The sequence below is a fragment of the Oncorhynchus clarkii genome, chromosome 20, assembly GCF_045791955.1.
Source record: "Oncorhynchus clarkii lewisi isolate Uvic-CL-2024 chromosome 20, UVic_Ocla_1.0, whole genome shotgun sequence".
NCBI lineage: Eukaryota > Metazoa > Chordata > Actinopteri > Salmoniformes > Salmonidae > Oncorhynchus > Oncorhynchus clarkii.
The window spans coordinates 87,504,009-87,521,978 of record NC_092166.1 but is presented as its reverse complement, the minus strand read 5'-3'; the positions used below and the strand labels follow the sequence as shown (position 1 = coordinate 87,521,978).

Sequence of the window (17,970 nt, the reverse complement as noted above, 5' to 3'; positions counted from 1 at the left end):
AGTATCAGTCTCTATCCTCTCTCCATTTGACATGATTCTGTCCAGATTCATCCTCTGATCACTACAGCCTGTCGCCATTCTTTTCTTTCCAAAATCTTTCTTGCACTTTTTTTCGTCAAATTCTATTTTGTTCATTTTTTGATGTTCGTGTGGTGAGTATTCAGGAAGTGTGTTCGGGGGAGGGGACAGGTACTACCTTTCCAAGCCAAGTTCTCTCTGCTTGTATCCCAAATGGCACCTGGTTCCCTTTCTAGTGCTCTTCTTTTCACCAGGGCACATAGGGCTGCCGTTTGGGACACAGCCTCTGTTGTGCCGACATTATATTGTCCCCTGTCTGCCCTCCCTCAGGACCTAACCGGTCTAAGCTCCAGGACATGTTGGCCAACCTGAGGGACCAGGAGGACATGAATCCCAGAGAACCCTCCTCTACTTCCCAGTCCCGCTCCAACGCACCCAGGCTCAACGACCACCACCAGGACAACAACACTGATGAAGGTACTGACCCTGTCTTTGTCCCCGTCTCTGTCCCTGTCTCTGTACTACCATATGTGACCGGCTCACATCGGTCTTATGTAGCAAAATTTGAAATGGTGTTTTTTACATTGGATAAAAGTAGAGACTCAGAGCTAGAAAAATTGTATATCAAACACTACAGTTGAGGAACAATGGGAACGTAATTCTGCTTTGAAAGTTGATAAATTTGTAACTTCACTTTTGAGAAAATGGCCCTTGAATGTTTTGGTACACCTCCTGGAGAGCTCCTCTGTGTCTACACCCATTCAGCATTGTTCACACCCTCTTAAGCCTTAGCCCCACCCATCTCTTTAAGGGTTGATAAAACCGTTCTGTACTAACTTGCTAGCTACTTCCAGACATCTAAGAGAGAGAGAACAGCTCACTGAACATTACTCGCCCTAGTAGAGCTGGTTAGGCTGTTATGTTATCCAGAGTGTTGGTGACTGTAACCGTGCTGTCAGATTGTCCATTCCAAGTTCAGAGCGTTTTGCGTTGAATGCTGATGAGTTTACTGACGTTTACTGAAATCCGGCCATATTCAATGGGTGTAGAGCGTTTTTACATTCAGCAGTTATTCTGCTCTCTCTGGCACATTCAGACGAGAGTGCTCTGAAACCGGAGTAGATGGCCAGACTGAATTTATGAACTCACCCGTAATGGTTACTTGCATGGTGGAGTCTTTTGTTAAGACATGTAGCTAGCTAGCTAGGTAAGCAATGAACCATAATCACAACTCATGACGTTACTATCCTGCAAGAATCTGCAGGTAGCTAACCAACCAGGTTCAATGTCAGCTAGCTAACATCAGGCTATAATTAGCTAAGCAAATGACTCTGCAATACGAATAATAAGGTCATACACGCAATGTTAGCTCGCGAGCCAGCCAGCTAATGTTAGCTAGATGGCTTGCTAGGCAAACAATGAACCATAATCACAACTCATGATGTTACTGCCCTGCATGAATCTGCAGGTAGCTAACCAACCAGGTTCAATGTTAGCTAGTGTCGTGTCTTTAGTATCATTATCTCTGTTAGTATTATCATCTCTGTGATTATTATTATGTGATGAAACTAATCATGTAAATGTAATTAACTAGGAAGTCAGGGCACCAAGGAAAATGTTCAGATTACATAGTTATAATTTTCCTAATATAACTTTTCAGATATTTTAATATCTGATCAATTAGTCTTCTATTAATTAATTAATTATTTTTACCTTCTTCAGTCATCTGAACGTCAGAAATTGTTGGTTATCTGCACGAACTCAGCCTTTACTATAAATCAGCCATACACCAATTGGCTCAATGATTTATTTCCTAACTAACTTAACAATTACAGAATATACAATACATAACATTATACAGTAAATACCGTCCCTAGTGGACCAAACAAAAACAGTTGGGCTATAACACGATAGATTCAGAGAGAAGAGACGGGGGTTTCGGGAAGGAAGACTAAGGAACATGGGTCTCTATTGGACCTGGGAAGCTATTCTCACATAAATACATATGCCACTATCGATCGCTCATTCGGAAAAGCAATGCATTGTATTTACCTGAAGCTGGTGATGTGAGGCTCGAGTTTGTCCTGTCCTTTGTGGAGTGTTCCGGGTGGTCTGAGAGGTTCATCTCACTCTGGAGATTCGTCTGAGAGGTTCATCTCACTCTGGAGATTCGTCTGAGAGGTTCATCTCACTCTGGAGATTCGTCTGAGAGGTTCATCTCACTCTGGAGATTCGTCTGAGAGGTTCATCTCACTCTGGAGATTCGTCTGAGAGGTTCATCTCACTCTGGAGAGTCGTCTGAGAGGTTCCTCTCACTCTGGAGATTGGTCTGAGAGGTTCATCTCACTCTGGAGAGTGGTCTGAGAGGTTCATCTCACTCTGGAGATTCGTCTGAGAGGTTCATCTCACTCTGGAGATTCGTCTGAGAGGTTCATCTCACTCTAGAGAGTCGTCTGAGAGGTTCCTCTCACTCTGGAGATTGGTCTGAGAGGTTCATCTCACTCTGGAGAGTGGTCTGAGAGGTTCATCTCACTCTGGAGAGTGGTCTGAGAGGTTCATCTCACTCTGGAGAGTTGTCCACGTCCGGCAGTGTTGTCGTACTATATTTACTACCTTTCCAGCTGCAGTCTGTTAGGCTGTCATAGGACTCACTTCTTCTTGAGTCATCAGTTAGTTCAGAGTTCATACCATTTCACATGTAGAGCTCTCTCTCTGTCCCTTTCTCTCTCTCGTTATATGGTGCATTCAGAAAGTATTCAGACCCCTTGGCTCCCACGTTTCCTGGCCTGTGTGGTTGATATTAGAATTAGCCCTTTTAAACGTGAGCACTTGAGTGGCTTTTCGTTATGTAGAGTGGCTATTCAACTATTCACCACCACAGCTCACGCTGGGGTTGGCTTAGTCTGACATGAATTGGGTCACCGGGGCTCTTATAAAAATGTAGAAAAGGGGTTGGTTCATAATTTCCAACCAATGCGTATTCACGTGGGCGTGGCCACTGAGTGAGCATATTTTACTTATGAAAACGATTCTTTCATTTAGAAGGTTAACATCACATTACATAATTTCGCAAATAGTTTCATCTTTACTCATTAAATGCAAACCAAACAAATTAGATGGAAACCTCATAACTGAGCCACCTGTATAAACAGAGGTAGGGTAATGTGGCTGTATTGTCTTTCATGTAGTCACAAACATGAAACAAAATGGACCGGCTTCTCCACCAACCGTTTACACATTCTCCAAAATAGGAATATTGTTCAGTTCTCAAATTCTGGGATGGAGTAGAATTGGAGAATCTCTTTGTCTTACTGTGAAAATCTCTCTCCATACTGCGTGGCCAGGGAGAGTCTCTTTACGGAATTTATGACGTGGGGTTAAGATGTAAAACTGTCCCCCCTCCCCTCCTAACAGGATGTGGGGGGTTGTTAAACATCTCTGCTAGCCAATTCGCTGGAAGGGCTAGCGTCATGACACTAGCTAACATTAGGCTATAGCTAGCCAAGCAAATGGCTCTTTCTGTCAAAATTAGAAACATGTAATATCTGAAAATATAGCTCGCTAGACTATCTTACCCTTATACATCATTAATGGTTGGACGCGTCTCCTGTTGCCATTGTTGCCCTTAGTTTGAAGATGTAATCCGAAGACCTATGTTTTCTCCACCTCTTTAGCGATCAGACTCTAATTCCACTGATTTAAAAACTCGGTCCTCCAGAAAGTGGAGAGCAACACTTATACAGTTTTAATACACTGTAAAAAAAATAAACAAAAATATATATATATATATATATATATATATATATACAGTGCCTTGCGAAAGTATTCGGCCCCCTTGAACTTTGCGACCTTTTGCCTCATTTCAGGCTTCAAACATAAAGATATAAAACTGTATTTTTTTGTGAAGAATCAACAACAAGTGGGACACAATCATGAAGTGGAACGACATTTATTGGATATTTCAAACGTTTTTAACAAATCAAAAACTGAAAAATTGGGCGTGCAAAATTATTCAGCCCCCTTAAGTTAATACTTTGTAGCGCCACCTTTTGCTGCGATTACAGCTGTAAGTCGCTTGGGGTATGTCTCTATCAGTTTTGCACATCAAGAGACTGAAATTTTTTCCCATTCCTCCTTGCAAAACAGCTCGAGCTCAGTGAGATTGGATGGAGAGCATTTGTGAACAGCAGTTTTCAGTTCTTTCCACAGATTCTCGATTGGATTCAGGTCTGGACTTTGACTTGGCCATTCTAACACCTGGATATGTTTATTTTTGAACCATTCCATTGTAGATTTTGCTTTATGTTTTGGATCATTGTCTTGTTGGAAGACAAATCTCCGTCCCAGTCTCAGGTCTTTTGCAGACTCCATCAGGGTTTCTTCCAGAATGGTCCTGTATTTGGCTCCATCCATCTTCCCATCAATTTTAACCATCTTCCCTGTCCCTGCTGAAGAAAAGCAGGCCCAAACCATGATGCTGCCACCATCATGTTTGACAGTGGGGATGGTGTGTTCAGCTGTGTTGCTTTTACGCCAAACATAACGTTTTGCATTGTTGCCAAAAAGTTCAATTTTGGTTTCATCTGACCAGAGCACCTTCTTCCACATGTTTGGTGTGTCTCCCAGGTGGCTTGTGGCAAACTTTAAACAACACTTTTTATGGATATCTTTAAGAAATGGCTTTCTTCTTGCCACTCTTCCATAAAGGCCAGATTTGTGCAATATACGACTGATTGTTGTCCTATGGACAGAGTCTCCCACCTCTACCAGCTGTAGATCTCTGCAGTTCATCCAGAGTGATCATGGGCCTCTTGGCTGCATCTCTGATCAGTCTTCTCCTTGTATGAGCTGAAAGTTTAGAGGGACGGCCAGGTCTTGGTAGATTTGCAGTGGTCTGATACTCCTTCCATTTCAATATTATCACTTGCACAGTGCTCCTTGGGATGTTTAAAGCTTGGGAAATCTTTTTGTATCCAAATACTGTTGTGAAGAAGTTTAAAACCGGATCTCGGACCTGCCTGGTGTGTTCCTTGTTCTTCATGATGCTCTCTGCGCTTTTAACGGACCTCTGAGACTATCACAGTGCAGGTGCATTTATATGGAGACTTGATTACACACAGGTGGATTGTATTTATCATCATTAGTCATTTAGGTCAACATTGGATCATTCAGAGATCCTCACTGAACTTCTGGAGAGAGTTTGCTGCACTGAAAGTAAAGGGGCTGAATAATTTTGCACGCCCAATTTTTCAGTTTTTGATTTGTTAAAAAAGTTTGAAATATCCAATAAATGTCGTTCCACTTCATGATTGTGTCCCACTTGTTGTTGATTCTTCACAAAAAAATACAGTTTTATATCTTTATGTTTGAAGCCTGAAATGTGGCAAAAGGTCGCAAAGTTCAAGGGGGCCGAATACATTCGCAAGGCACTGTATATATATATATATATATATATATATATATGAAGCCGAGTTCGAACAGGATTACCTACACATACTGACCAACTCAAATAGACAGAAGCACGCTATATGGCAGACCAATCCAAACTCATCTCTTGGCATGTCCAGCCCACTCATTATCTCAGCCAATCATGGATAGTGAGAAAGCAGCTGTATTTTTCTGTGGCTAAACCAACTAGGCCCCTTATTTAACCATTGTATTCGTATTTACAGACGGCATAGATGGTTGTTATTAAGGCACATGAAAGTTCACATGTTCCAGAAGACATTTCTGCCCTCAAAAAAAAAGTTTGTTCCAACGTCTCTCCTGTAGTGGACCCGCGTCATACGCCTAGTTTCCTGAAACAGGTCACAAATTTTCCCAGTGCACATCTTTAATTTTGACAGATACTGCTCCTCTGTCCTTGCCTTTGTTGGACCACTTGTCTAAACTAGGTGTTGGACCCAGGGCTAGTCTAAACTAGGTGTTGGACCCAGGACTAGTCTAAACTAGGTGTTGGACCCAGGGCTAGTCTAAACGAGGTGTTGGACCCAGGGCTAGTCTAAACGAGGTGTTGGACCCAGGGCTAGTCTAAACGAGGTGTTGGACCCAGGGCTAGTCTAAACGAGGTGTTGAACCCAGGGCTAGTCTAAACTAGGTGTTGGACCCAGGGCTAGTATAAACTAGGTGTTGGACCCAGGGCTAGTCTAAACTAGGTGTTGGACCCAGGGCTAGTCTAAACTAGGTGTTGGACCCAGGGCTAGTCTAAACGAGGTGTTGGACCCAGGGCTAGTCTAAACTAGGTGTTGGACCCAGGGCTAGTCTAAACTAGGTGTTGGACCCAGGGCTAGTCTAAACGAGGTGTTGAACCCAGGGCTAGTCTAAACGAGGTGTTGGACCCAGGGCTAGTCTAAACGAGGTGTTGAACCCAGGGCTAGTCTAAACTAGGTGTTGGACCCAGGGCTAGTATAAACTAGGTGTTGGACCCAGGGCTAGTCTAAACTAGGTGTTGGACCCAGGGCTAGTCTAAACTAGGTGTTGGACCCAGGGCTAGTCTAAACAAGGTGTTGGACCCAGGGCTAGTCTAAACTAGGTGTTGGACCCAGGGCTAGTATAAACTAGGTGTTGGACGCAGGGCTAGTCTAAACTAGGTGTTGGACCCAGGGCTAGTCTAAACGAGGTGTTGAACCCAGGGCTAGTCTAAACTAGGTGTTGGACCCAGGGCTAGTATAAACTAGGTGTTGGACCCAGGGCTAGTCTAAACTAGGTGTTGGACCCAGGGCTAGTCTAAACGAGGTGTTGAACCCAGGGCTAGTCTAAACTAGGTGTTGGACCACTAGTCTAAACGAGGTGTTGGACCCAGGGCTAGTCTAAACTAGGTGTTGGACCACTAGTCTAAACTAGGTGTTGGACCCAGGGCTAGTCTAAACTAGGTGTTGGACCCAGGGCTAGTCTAAACTAGGTGTTGGACCCAGGGCTAGTATAAACTAGGTGTTGGACCCAGGGTTGGACCCAGGGCTAGTCTAAACTAGGTGTTGGACCCAGGGCTAGTCTAAACTAGGTGCTGGACCCAGTGCTAGTCTAGACTAGGTGTTGGACCCAGAGCTAGTATAAACTAGGTGTTGGACCCAGGGCTAGTCTAAACTAGGTGTTGGACCCAGGGCTAGTATAAACTAGGTGTTGGACCCAGGGCTAGTCTAAACTAGGTGTTGGACCCAGGGCTAGTCTAAACTAGGTGTTGGACCCAGGGCTAGTCTAAACTAGGTGCTGGACCCAGGGCTAGTCTAGACTAGGTGTTGGACCCAGAGCTAGTCTAAACTAGGTGTTGGACCAGAGCTAGTCTAAACTAGGTGTTGGACCCAGAGCTAGGGCTGTTAGATGGAACCATGTATTTGCTCAGTGTTAACATCTTGAGTGTCCTGCAGGTTATTGGTTGATTGATTAATTGACTGTCTCCATTTCTCTTCCAGTGGAGGTGTTGACGGTCCCTCCTTCCTCTGGGAAGGCCTTTATCCTGGGTCCTGATGTGAACATGGAGGCTGAACTGGGCCTGGGAGAGCTGGCTGGTCTTACTGTATCTAATGAGGCTGATAGTCTGACCTATGATGTAAGTATCCATATACCTCTATGGGAGGAGGAAGACTGCAGAGGGAGAACTGGCTGGATTCAGCATAGCTAATGAGGCTGTTAGTCTGGCCTACGACATGAGTCGAATCTCTTAGGTACCCGGAATACAATCTGCACTCTCCACTAGCCAAGAACATGATCTGTGTGCTTTACATTACCGATGTCTGTCCACTCAATACCTTCCTCAATGAATATGCTTTCAGGTTAGGGTTAGTATTATAGTGCTCTCACAGTACTGTTGCTGTCCTGGGGGATGTACAGCCCTGCTGCTGTCCTGGGGGATGTACAGCCCTGCTGCTGTCCTGGGGGATGTACAGTACTACAGCCCTGTTGCTGTCCTGGGGGATGTACAGTACTACAGCCCTGCTGCTGTCCTGGGGGATGTACAGTACTACAGCCCTGCTGCTGTCCTGGGGGATGCAAAGGATTGCAGTTTACTTAGACTTTATCTACCCATAATCCATGGTGTTTCCCCTCAGATGTCCAACAACAAGGATGCCCTGAGGAGGACGTGGAACCCTAAGTTTACCCTGCGGAGCCACTTTGACGGGATCCGAGGTCTGGCGTTCCACCCCGTAGAAGCGGTTCTAGTCACCGCCTCAGAGGACCACACGCTGAAGATGTGGAACCTGCAGAAGACTTCCCCCACCAAGAAGTAAGACTGACCCTCCCTGTCTAATAGTACTATAATGTTAACCTCCCAGTCTAATAGTACTATAATGTTAACCTCCCTGTCTAATAGTACTATAATGTTAACCTCCCAGTCTAATAGTACTATAATGTTAACCTCCCAGTCTAATAGTACTTAAATGTTAACCTCCCTGTCTAATAGTACTATAATGTTAACCTCCCTGTCTAATAGTACTATAATGTTAACATCCCTGTCTAATAGTACTATAATGTTAACCTCCCTGTCTAATAGTACTATAATGTTAACCTCCCTGTCTAATAGTACTATAATGTTAACCTCCCAGTCTAATAGTACTTAAATGTTAACCTCCCTGTCTAATAGTACTATAATGTTAACCTCCCTGTCTAATAGTACTATAATGTTAACCTCCCTGTCTAATAGTACTATAATGTTAACCTCCAAGTCTAATAGTACTATAATGTTAACCTCCCAGTCTAATAGTACTATAATGTTAACCTCCCAGTCTAATAGTACTATAATGTTAACCTCCCTGTCTAATAGTACTATAATGTTAACCTCCCTGTCTAATAGTACTATAATGTTAACCTCCCTGTCTAATAGTACTATAATGTTAACCTCCCTGTCTAATAGTATTATAATGTTAACCTCCCAGTCTAATAGTACTACAATGTTAACCTCCCTGTCTAATAGTACTACAATGTTAACCTCCCTGTCTAATAGTACTATAATGTTAACCTCCCTGTCTAATAGTACTATAATGTTAACCTCCCTGTCTAATAGTACTATAATGTTAACCTCCCTGTCTAATAGTACTATAATGTTAACCTCCCAGTCTAATAGTACTATAATGTTAACCTCCCTGTCTAATAGTACTATAATGTTAACCTCCCTGTCTAATAGTACTATAATGTTAACCTCCCTGTCTAATAGTACTATAATGTTAACCTCCCTGTCTAATAGTACTATAATGTTAACCTCCCAGTCTAATAGTACTATAATGTTAACCTCCCAGTCTAATAGTACTATAATGTTAACCTCCCTGTCTAATAGTACTATAATGTTAACCTCCCTGTCTAATAGTACTATAATGTTAACCTCCCTGTCTAATAGTACTATAATGTTAACCTCCCTGTCTAATAGTACTATAATGTTAACCTCCCAGTCTAATAGTACTATAATGTTAACCTCCCTGTCTAATAGTACTATAATGTATACTCCCTGTTTAATAGTACTATAATGTTAACCTCCCTGTCTAATAGTACTATAATGTTAACCTCCCTGGCTAATAGTACTATAATGTTAACCTCCCTGTCTAATAGTACTATAATGTTAACCCTAACCAAATCAGTGTCTACTTCACTAAAGACATTGAAACATTGCTCTCACCAGGGGAGAGTTGGAATTTCAGTTTCCTTCCTGAATGTACTGAATGGTAAAGGAATTGACTCCGAACATGGTGAGACCAATGTCTCTCACAAGACATCTATGTTACCTTTTATACAGTCCAGATTGTGTAGAAAGTGTTTAAGTCTTTCTCTCCAGGAATGCCTCTGTAGATGTGGAACCCATGCACACGTTCAGGGCCCACCAGGGTGCAGTGCTGTGCGTTGTGATGAGCAGTACAGGAGAGCAGTGTTTCAGTGGAGGGCTGGACGGCACCATTCAGAGCTGGAACACTCCGAGCCCTAACCTAGACCCATACGATTCATACGGTAAGAACGGAGGGCTGGCTGCCTGTATCTCTCTCTCTCTCTCTCTCTCTCTGTTATCTCTCTCTCTCTGTTATCTCTCTCTCTCTGTTATCTCTCTCTCTCTGTTATCTCTCTCTCTCTGTTATCTCTCTCTCTCTGTTCTCTCTCTCTGTTATCTCTCTCTCTGTTATCTCTCTCTCTGTTCTCTCTGTTCTCTCTCTATGTTCTCTCTCTCTCTGTTATCTCTCTCTCTGTTCTCTCTGTTCTTTCTCTCTGTTCTCTCTCTCTCTGTTCTCTCTCTCTCTCTGTTCTCTCTCTCTGTTCTCTCTCTCTGTTATCTCTCTCTCTCTGTTCTCTCTCTCTGTTCTCTCTCTCTCTCTCTCTGTTATCTCTCTCTCTGTTCTCTCTCTCTGTTCTCTCTCTCTCTCTCTCTGTTATCTCCCTCTGTTCTCTCTCTCTCTGTTATCTCTCTCTCTCTGTTCTATCTCTCTCTGTTATCTCTCTCTCTGTTCTCTCTGTTTTCTCTCTATGTTCTCTCTCTCTCTCTGTTATCTCTCTCTCTGTTCTCTCTGTTCTTTCTCTCTGTTCTCTCTCTCTCTGTTCTCTCTCTCTCTCTGTTCTCTCTCTATGTTCTCTCTCTCTCTGTTATCTCTCTCTCTGTTCTCTCTGTTCTTTCTCTCTGTTCTCTCTCTCTCTGTTCTCTCTCTCTCTCTGTTCTCTCTCTCTGTTCTCTCTGTTATCTCTCTCTCTCTGTTATCTCTCTCTCTGTTCTCTCTCTCTGTTCTCTCTGTTCTCTCTCTATGTTCTCTCTCTCTCTGTTATCTCTCTCTCTGTTCTCTCTGTTCTTTCTCTCTGTTCTCTCTCTCTCTGTTCTCTCTCTCTCTCTGTTCTCTCTCTCTGTTCTCTCTCTCTGTTCTCTCTCTGTTCTCTCTCTCTCTCTGTTCTCTCTCTCTCTCTCTCTCTGTTATCTCTCTCTCTGTTCTCTCTCTCTGTTCTCTCTCTCTCTCTCTCTCTGTTATCTCCCTCTGTTCTCGCTCTCTCTGTTATCTCTCTCTCTCTCTCTCTCTCTCTCTCTCTCTGTGTTCTCTCTGTTCTTTCTCTCTGTTCTCTCTCTCCGTTCTCTCTCTCTCTCATCTCTCTCACTCTGTCTATCTCTCTGTTCTCTCTCTCTCTCTCTCTCTGTTATCTCTCTCTCTCTCTCTCTCTGTTCTCTCTCTCTCTCATCTCTCTCACTCTGTCTATCTCTCTGCTCTCTCTCTCTCTCTCTCTCTGTTATCTCTCTCTCTCTGTTATCTCTCTCTCTCTGTTATCTCTCTCTCTCTGTTATCTCTCTCTCTCTGTTATCTCTCTTTCTCTCTGTTCTCTCTGTTATCTCTCTCGCTCTGTTATCTCTCTCTCTCTCTGTTCTCTCTCTCTCTGTTATCTCTCTCTCTGTTATCTCTCTCTCTGTTCTCTCTGTTCTCTCTCTCTCTGTTATCTCTCTCTCTGTTCTCTCTGTTCTTTCTCTCTGTTCTCTCTCTCTCTGTTCTCTCTCTCTCTCTGTTCTCTCTCTCTCTCTCTCTCTGTTCTCTCTCTCTCTCTCTCTGTTCTCTCTCTCTGTTCTCTCTCTCTCTCTCTCTCTGTTATATCTCTCTCTGTTCTCTCTCTCTGTTCTCTCTCTCTCTATCTCTCTCTCTGTTCTCTCTCTCTGTTCTCTCTCTCTCTCTCTCTCTCTCTGTTATCTCTCTCTCTGTTCTCTCTGTTCTTTCTCTCTGTTCTCTCTCTCTCATCTCTCTCACTCTGTCTATCTCTCTGTTCTCTCTCTCTCTCTCTGTTATCTCTCTCTCTCTCTCTCTGTTATCTCTCTCTCTCTCTCTCTCTCTCTCTCTGTTATCTCTCTCTCTGTTCTCTCTGTTCTTTCTCTCTGTTCTCTCTCTCTCTGTTCTCTCTCTCTGTTATCTCTCTCTGTTCTCTCTCTCTGTTCTCTCTCTGTTCTCTCTCTCTCTGTTCTCTCTCTCTGTTCTCTCTCTCTCTCTCTGTTATCTCTCTCTCTGTTCTCTCTCTGTTCTCTCCCTCTCTGTTCTCTCTCTCTCTGTTATCTCTCTCTCTCTCTCTCTCTCTCTGTTCTCTCTGTTCTTTCTCTCTGTTCTCTCTCTCTGTTCTCTCTCTCTCTCATCTCTCTCACTCTGTCTATCTCTCTGTTCTCTCTCTCTCTCTCTCTGTTATCTCTCTCTCTCTCTGTTATCTATCTCTCTCTGTTATCTCTCTCTCTCTCTGTTCTCTCTGTTATCTCTCTCTCTCTGTTCTCTCTCTCTGTTATCTCTCTCTCTGTTATCTCTCTCTCTGTTCTCTCTGTTCTCTCTCTCTCTGTTATCTCTCTCTCTGTTCTCTCTGTTCTTTCTCTCTGTTCTCTCTCTCTCTGTTCTCTCTCTCTGTTCTCTCTCTCTCTCTCTCTGTTCTCTCTGTTCTCTCTCTCTCTCTCTCTGTTCTCTCTGTTCTCTCTCTCTCTATCTCTCTCTCTGTTCTCTCTCTCTGTTCTCTCTCTCTCTCTCTCTCTCTCTCTCTCTCTGTTATCTCGCTCTCTGTTCTCTCTGTTCTTTCTCTCTGTTCTCTCTCTCTGTTCTCTCTCTCTCTCTCATCTCTCTCACTCTGTCTATCTCTCTGTTCTCTCTCTCTCTCTCTCTCTCTCTCTCTCTCTCTCTCTCTCTGTTCTCTCTCTCTCTCTCTCTCTCTCTGTTCTCTCTCTCTCTCTCTCTGTTATCTCTCTCTCTCTCTGTTATCTATCTCTCTCTGTTATCTCTCTCTCTCTCTGTTCTCTCTGTTATCTCTCTCTCTCTGTTCTCTCTCTCTCTGTTATCTCTCTCTCTGTTATCTCTCTCTCTGTTATCTCTGTTCTCTCTCTCTCTGTTATCTCTCTCTCTGTTCTCTCTGTTCTTTCTCTCTGTTCTCTCTCTCTCTGTTCTCTCTCTCTGTTCTCTCTCTCTCTCTCTCTGTTCTCTCTGTTCTCTCTCTCTCTCTCTCTGTTCTCTCTGTTCTCTCTCTCTCTATCTCTCTCTCTGTTCTCTCTCTCTGTTCTCTCTCTCTCTCTCTCTCTCTCTCTCTCTCTGTTATCTCGCTCTCTGTTCTCTCTGTTCTTTCTCTCTGTTCTCTCTCTCTGTTCTCTCTCTCTCTCTCATCTCTCTCACTCTGTCTATCTCTCTGTTCTCTCTCTCTCTCTCTCTCTCTCTCTCTCTCTCTCTCTCTGTTCTCTCTCTCTCTCTCTCTCTCTCTCTCTCTCTCTGTTCTCTCTCTCTCTCTCTCTCTGTTATTTCTCTCTCTGTTATCTCTCTCTCTCTGTTCTCTCTGTTCTCTCTCTCTCTGTTATCTCTCTCTCTGTTATCTCTCTCTCTGTTCTCTCTGTTCTTTCTCTCTGTTCTCTCTCTCTCTGTTCTCTCTCTCTCTCTCTGTTATCTCTCTCTCTGTTCTCTCTAGCTGTGCTCTGTCTGTGTCTCTGTCTTTGTCTGTGTCTGTCTGTCTGTCTGTCTGTCTGTCTGTCTGTCTGTCTGTCTCTCTGTCTGTCTCTCTATCTGTCTGTAACATGTCCTCCTCCTCCCTGTGTGTAATAGAGCCGTCTGTCCTGCGTGGGGCGCTGTGTGGTCATACTGACTCGGTGTGGGGTCTGGTGTACAGTGGTGTTCATCAGAGACTCCTGTCTTGCTCTGGAGACGGCACCGTCAGGCTGTGGGACGCCTCCGATACCAAGCCTGCCCTGGTCACCTTCCGCAGTAAAGGTACTCTTCATTCTCATTCATGTCAACAGGATCCTACGCTGATTCATTTGTGTTGTATGTTTATCATATTCAAATTCTGTGGTGAAATCAACAACTATGGTTCGCTGCTTCAGAGTTTGGCGTGCCCTCGTCAGTGGACGTGGTCTGCAGTGACCCCGCCCACATGGTGACATCTTTCACCAGCGGTCAGATCGGCCTTTTCAACATGGAGACACAGCAACTGGTGCTCAGCCTGGAGTCTGCTGCGGAGACGGGTAGGTCTGGATGGATGGAGGGAGGGAGGGAGGGAGGGAGGGGGGGATGGTCAGATTGGCCTGTTCAACATGGAGACACAGCAACTGGTGCTCAGCCTAGAGTCTGCTGTGGAGACGGGTAGGTCTGGAGGGAGTTTGGGAAGCCTCCAGACCTTTTTGTTAAAAAGTAAAGGAAGCTATTTGAAGCCAGTTTTGGAAGCCTTGGTATATTATTAATGTACATGGTCCTTGGAGCCAGATGTGACCTAACAAGCTCTCTCTCCTCTCCCCAGGTACCCCCTGTCAGATCAACAAGGTGCTGAGTCACCCCACCCTCCCCATCACCATCACCGCTGAGGAGGACAAACACATCAAGTTCTACGACAACAACACGGGTAACAGCCATTTTGCTGGTCTACATATAAACTTTCTATGAGTTTTTCACTCCAACAGTGTCTTCCTCACAAAACTAAATGTCTTCATGGTCCTCCATTAATCTGAAAGTATGTGGAATCTCGCGGTCCTCCAGGTTTTACCTCAACCTGACCGTTTGGTTTCTCATGGCAGTTTATTTTATAGATGTTTTTAAAAGCGGAATGAATTCACATTTTAATTACAGCTCTCTCAGAAAGCTTAACCTTCACACAGAAAGCTTAACCTAACAAATGTTGTCCATTTGAACTCTTCAGGGAAGCTGGTCCACTCGATGGTGGCCCACCTGGATGCTGTTACCAGTCTAGCTGTCGACCCCAATGGTCTCTATCTGATGTCTGGCAGTAAGTAGCTAACTCTCCATAACAATGGTTTCTAACATACTCAGCTAGATATATACCTTGTCATTCTGCATGTGATGATATGACAGACTTTATTAAACAGGAGAGGGCCTAGACTTGAGCCCTGGGGGACACCAGAGCTGTACACTTTATAAAACAGGAGAGGGCACAGAACTGAGCCCTGGGGGACACCAGAGTTGTACACTTTATAAAACAGGAGAGGGCCCAGAACTGAGCCCTGGGGGACACCAGAACAGGAGATGGTCTAGACCTGAGCCCTGGGGGACACCAGAGCTGTACACTTTATAAAACAGGAGAGGGCCCAGAACTGAGCCCTGGGGGACACCAGACCAGGAGATGGTCTAGACCTGAGCCCTGGGGGACACCAGAGCTGTATATTTTATATGAACTGCCTTGTCGCCCATCTACTGTTCATTTTCCTCTAACTTCTTCCTGCTCTCCTTCTCTTTGATCATTTCCCCCTCCCTAATCCCTTTCTCTTCTCCTCCCTCAGGTCATGACTGTTCTATTCGTCTGTGGAACCTGGAGACTAAGACGTGTATCCAGGAGTTTACAGCTCACAGGAAGAAGAATGATGAGTCTATCCATGACGTGGCCTTCCACCCCTCTAAGGCCTACATCGCCTCCGCCGGGGCAGACGCTCTTGCCAAGGTGTTCGTATGACGAGGACCAATCACAGTCCACTGACACAGCTTCCTAGCTCCAGGGACCAATAGATGTGTGGGGTGCTACGCAGACGTTACCTCACACATATCCCCTCTCACGCTACTGGTTCCCTGTTTTGACTGGTGGATGGTGCAGCCAATAGCCTCTACTAAGCCCTAGACTAGGCCCTCCTCCAGAGGGAGAGGGTCAGGGCTGTGGTTGACTGGGAGGTCTGTTAGGAGAACTGCTATTGGGCACAAGGCTTCCTCCTCCCTCTATAATCCAGGCAGGCCCCTGGGTGTGACCGGCCACAGAGACCCTCCTCCTGCATCCAATGAACACCCACAAAGACTGACTATGGTTCAGACTAATCTTATGGTCTGTCTGCAGCTAGCGAGGGGGTTGAAGACAGACTGACAGGTGTTTTATAGTGTAGACTCACTGGAGAATTGGGAGCACCATGCCCTAACCCCCTAACCCTACCCCCTCCCCCTAACCCTACCCCCTCCCCATGTCAACAAGCCCATTAACCAGAACCCCAGGCCTCTCATTTCCCCAGAACCCCAGGCCTCTCATTTCCCCAGAACCCCGGGCCTCTCCTTTCCCCAGAACCCCAGGCCTCTCATTTCCCCAGAACCCCGGGCCTCTCATTTCCCCAGAACCCCGGGCCTCTCATTTCCCCAGAACCCCGGGCCTCTCATTTCCCCAGAACCCCGGGCCTCTCATTTCCCCAGAACCCCGGGCCTCTCATTTCCCCAGAACCCCGGGCCTCTCCTTTCCCCAGAACCCCGGGCCTCTCATTTCCCCAGAACCCTGGGCCTCTCATTTCCCCAGAACCACAGGCCTCTCATTTCCCCAGAACCACAGGCCTCTCATTTCCCCAGAACCCCAGGCCTCTCATTTCCCCAGAACCCCAGGCCTCTCATTTCCCCAGAACCCCAGGCCTCTCATTTCCCCAGAACCCAAGGCCTCTCATTTCCCCAATCTCTAGGCTCAGGCTTCTCCCATTTAGACCCCTGTCTGCTCCCTGGTCCGTCCTCTCCTTCTCCTCCAAGTCAGGTTCAGAGTTGTGTTGTGATGGAGATGTGGGGTACTTACTGAAGACTGGCTGTGGCGTCTCACTATTATTTTCTGCTTCTACTCTGCCTGCCTCCAGCCAGCCTTTCTCTCTCTCTGCTTTCCTTTTAAGAACACTTATTGACAAATGTGCCTTTGCTTTAAAAAGGAACCAGAAGTTCTTTAACAGAACTGTTTTTTTGAGGGAGGTGGAGTTAATGAGGAAAGGTTTTCACGATGGTGTCCGTTTTTACAAAAACATTGGGTGTAAAATTGCAAATACCTATAATAAATATATATTAAGTCTTAACTTACTGTGTTGATGTTTGAGTGTTAGTTTTTTAAATAGCATGAGTGGAAATGAGCCTTGTCCCAGATCTTTGTGCTGTTTTGCTATTGACTATATAGGAGTTGGTAAGGCAGCATAAACAGATCTGGGACCAGGCTAGAGGGGAATCACTTCATAGCACTGTAAAGGCTAGAGGGGAATCACTTCATAGCACTGTAAAGGCTAGAGGGGAATCACTTCTTCAAAGCCAATCTGGCAGAGTGAAACAGACCAAGTAAATGTTTCCTGTTTGTTCGAAAAATTCCTAGTTATAATTGTACACTGCAAATTAGTCATGTTTAGTCATGTTTCCAAAGTAAATCTGGTTCTACAACATGAGGTTCAGTCTGCAGTACCAGGTCTGTGTTTACAATACAGCCTCTACAACATGAGGTTCAGTCTGCAGTAACAGACTGTGTTTACAATACAGCCTCTACAACATGAGGTTCAGTCTGCAGTAACAGGTCTGTGTTTACAATACAGCCTCTACAACATGAGGTTCAGTCTGCAGTAACAGGTCTGTGTTTACAATACAGCCTCTACAACATGAGGTTCAGTCTGCAGTAACAGACTGTGTTTACAATACAGCCTCTACAACATGAGGTTCAGTCTGCAGTAACAGGTCTGTGTTTACAATACAGCCTCTACAACATGAGGTTCAGTCTGCAGTACCAGGTCTGTGTTTACAATACAGCCTCTACAACATGAGGTTCAGTCTGCAGTAACAGACTGTGTTTACAATACAGCCTCTACAACATGAGGTTCAGTCTGCAGTAACAGGTCTGTGTTTACAATACAGCCTCTACAACATGAGGTTCAGTCTGCAGTAACAGACTGTGTTTACAATACAGCCTCTACAACATGAGGTTCAGTCTGCAGTAACAGACTGTATGTTCATGCAGTGCAGACTGTGTGTTCATGCAGTGCAGACTGTGTGTTCATGCAGTGCAGACTGTGTGTTCATGCAGTGCAGACTGTGTGTTCATGCAGTGCAGACTGTGTGTGTGTTCATGCAGTGCAGACTGTGTGTGTGTTCATGCAGTGCAGACTGTGTGTGTGTTCATGCAGTGCAGACTGTGTGTTCATGCAGTGCAGACTGTGTGTTCATGCAGTGCAGACTGTGTGTTCATGCAGTGCAGACTGTGTGTTCATGCAGTGCAGACTGTGTGTTCATGCAGTGCAGACTGTGTGTGTTCATGCAGTGCAGACTGTGTGTGTTCATGCAGTGCAGACTGTGT

General features: G+C 45.0%; 1 protein-coding gene across 6 annotated transcripts in view; it reads left to right on the top strand.

Annotated features, from left to right (window-relative positions):
• Positions 1–16,714, top strand: part of LOC139377016 (striatin-like) — a 75,206-nt gene extending 58,492 nt beyond the window's left edge. For 3 of the 6 annotated variants that reach the window (XR_011627982.1, XR_011627983.1, XR_011627984.1), the window contains 10 exons: positions 349–495; positions 7,428–7,564; positions 8,064–8,239; positions 9,779–9,948; positions 13,512–13,676; positions 13,790–13,930; positions 14,203–14,304; positions 14,599–14,685; positions 15,197–15,915; positions 15,966–16,714. Coding sequence is in view for 3 of the 6 variants with exons in the window: in XM_071120083.1 (XP_070976184.1) it covers positions 349–495; positions 7,428–7,564; positions 8,064–8,239; positions 9,779–9,948; positions 13,512–13,676; positions 13,790–13,930; positions 14,203–14,304; positions 14,599–14,685; positions 15,197–15,366 (1,295 nt within the window). In the remaining 3 variants the exon portion in view is untranslated. Of the gene's footprint in view, positions 1–348; positions 496–7,427; positions 7,565–8,063; positions 8,240–9,778; positions 9,949–13,511; positions 13,677–13,789; positions 13,931–14,202; positions 14,305–14,598; positions 14,686–15,196 lie in introns of all 6 variants that reach the window. The other 3 variants (XM_071120083.1, XM_071120084.1, XM_071120085.1) reach the window with 3 other exon arrangements.
• The last annotated feature ends 1,256 nt before the right edge of the window (positions 16,715–17,970 follow it).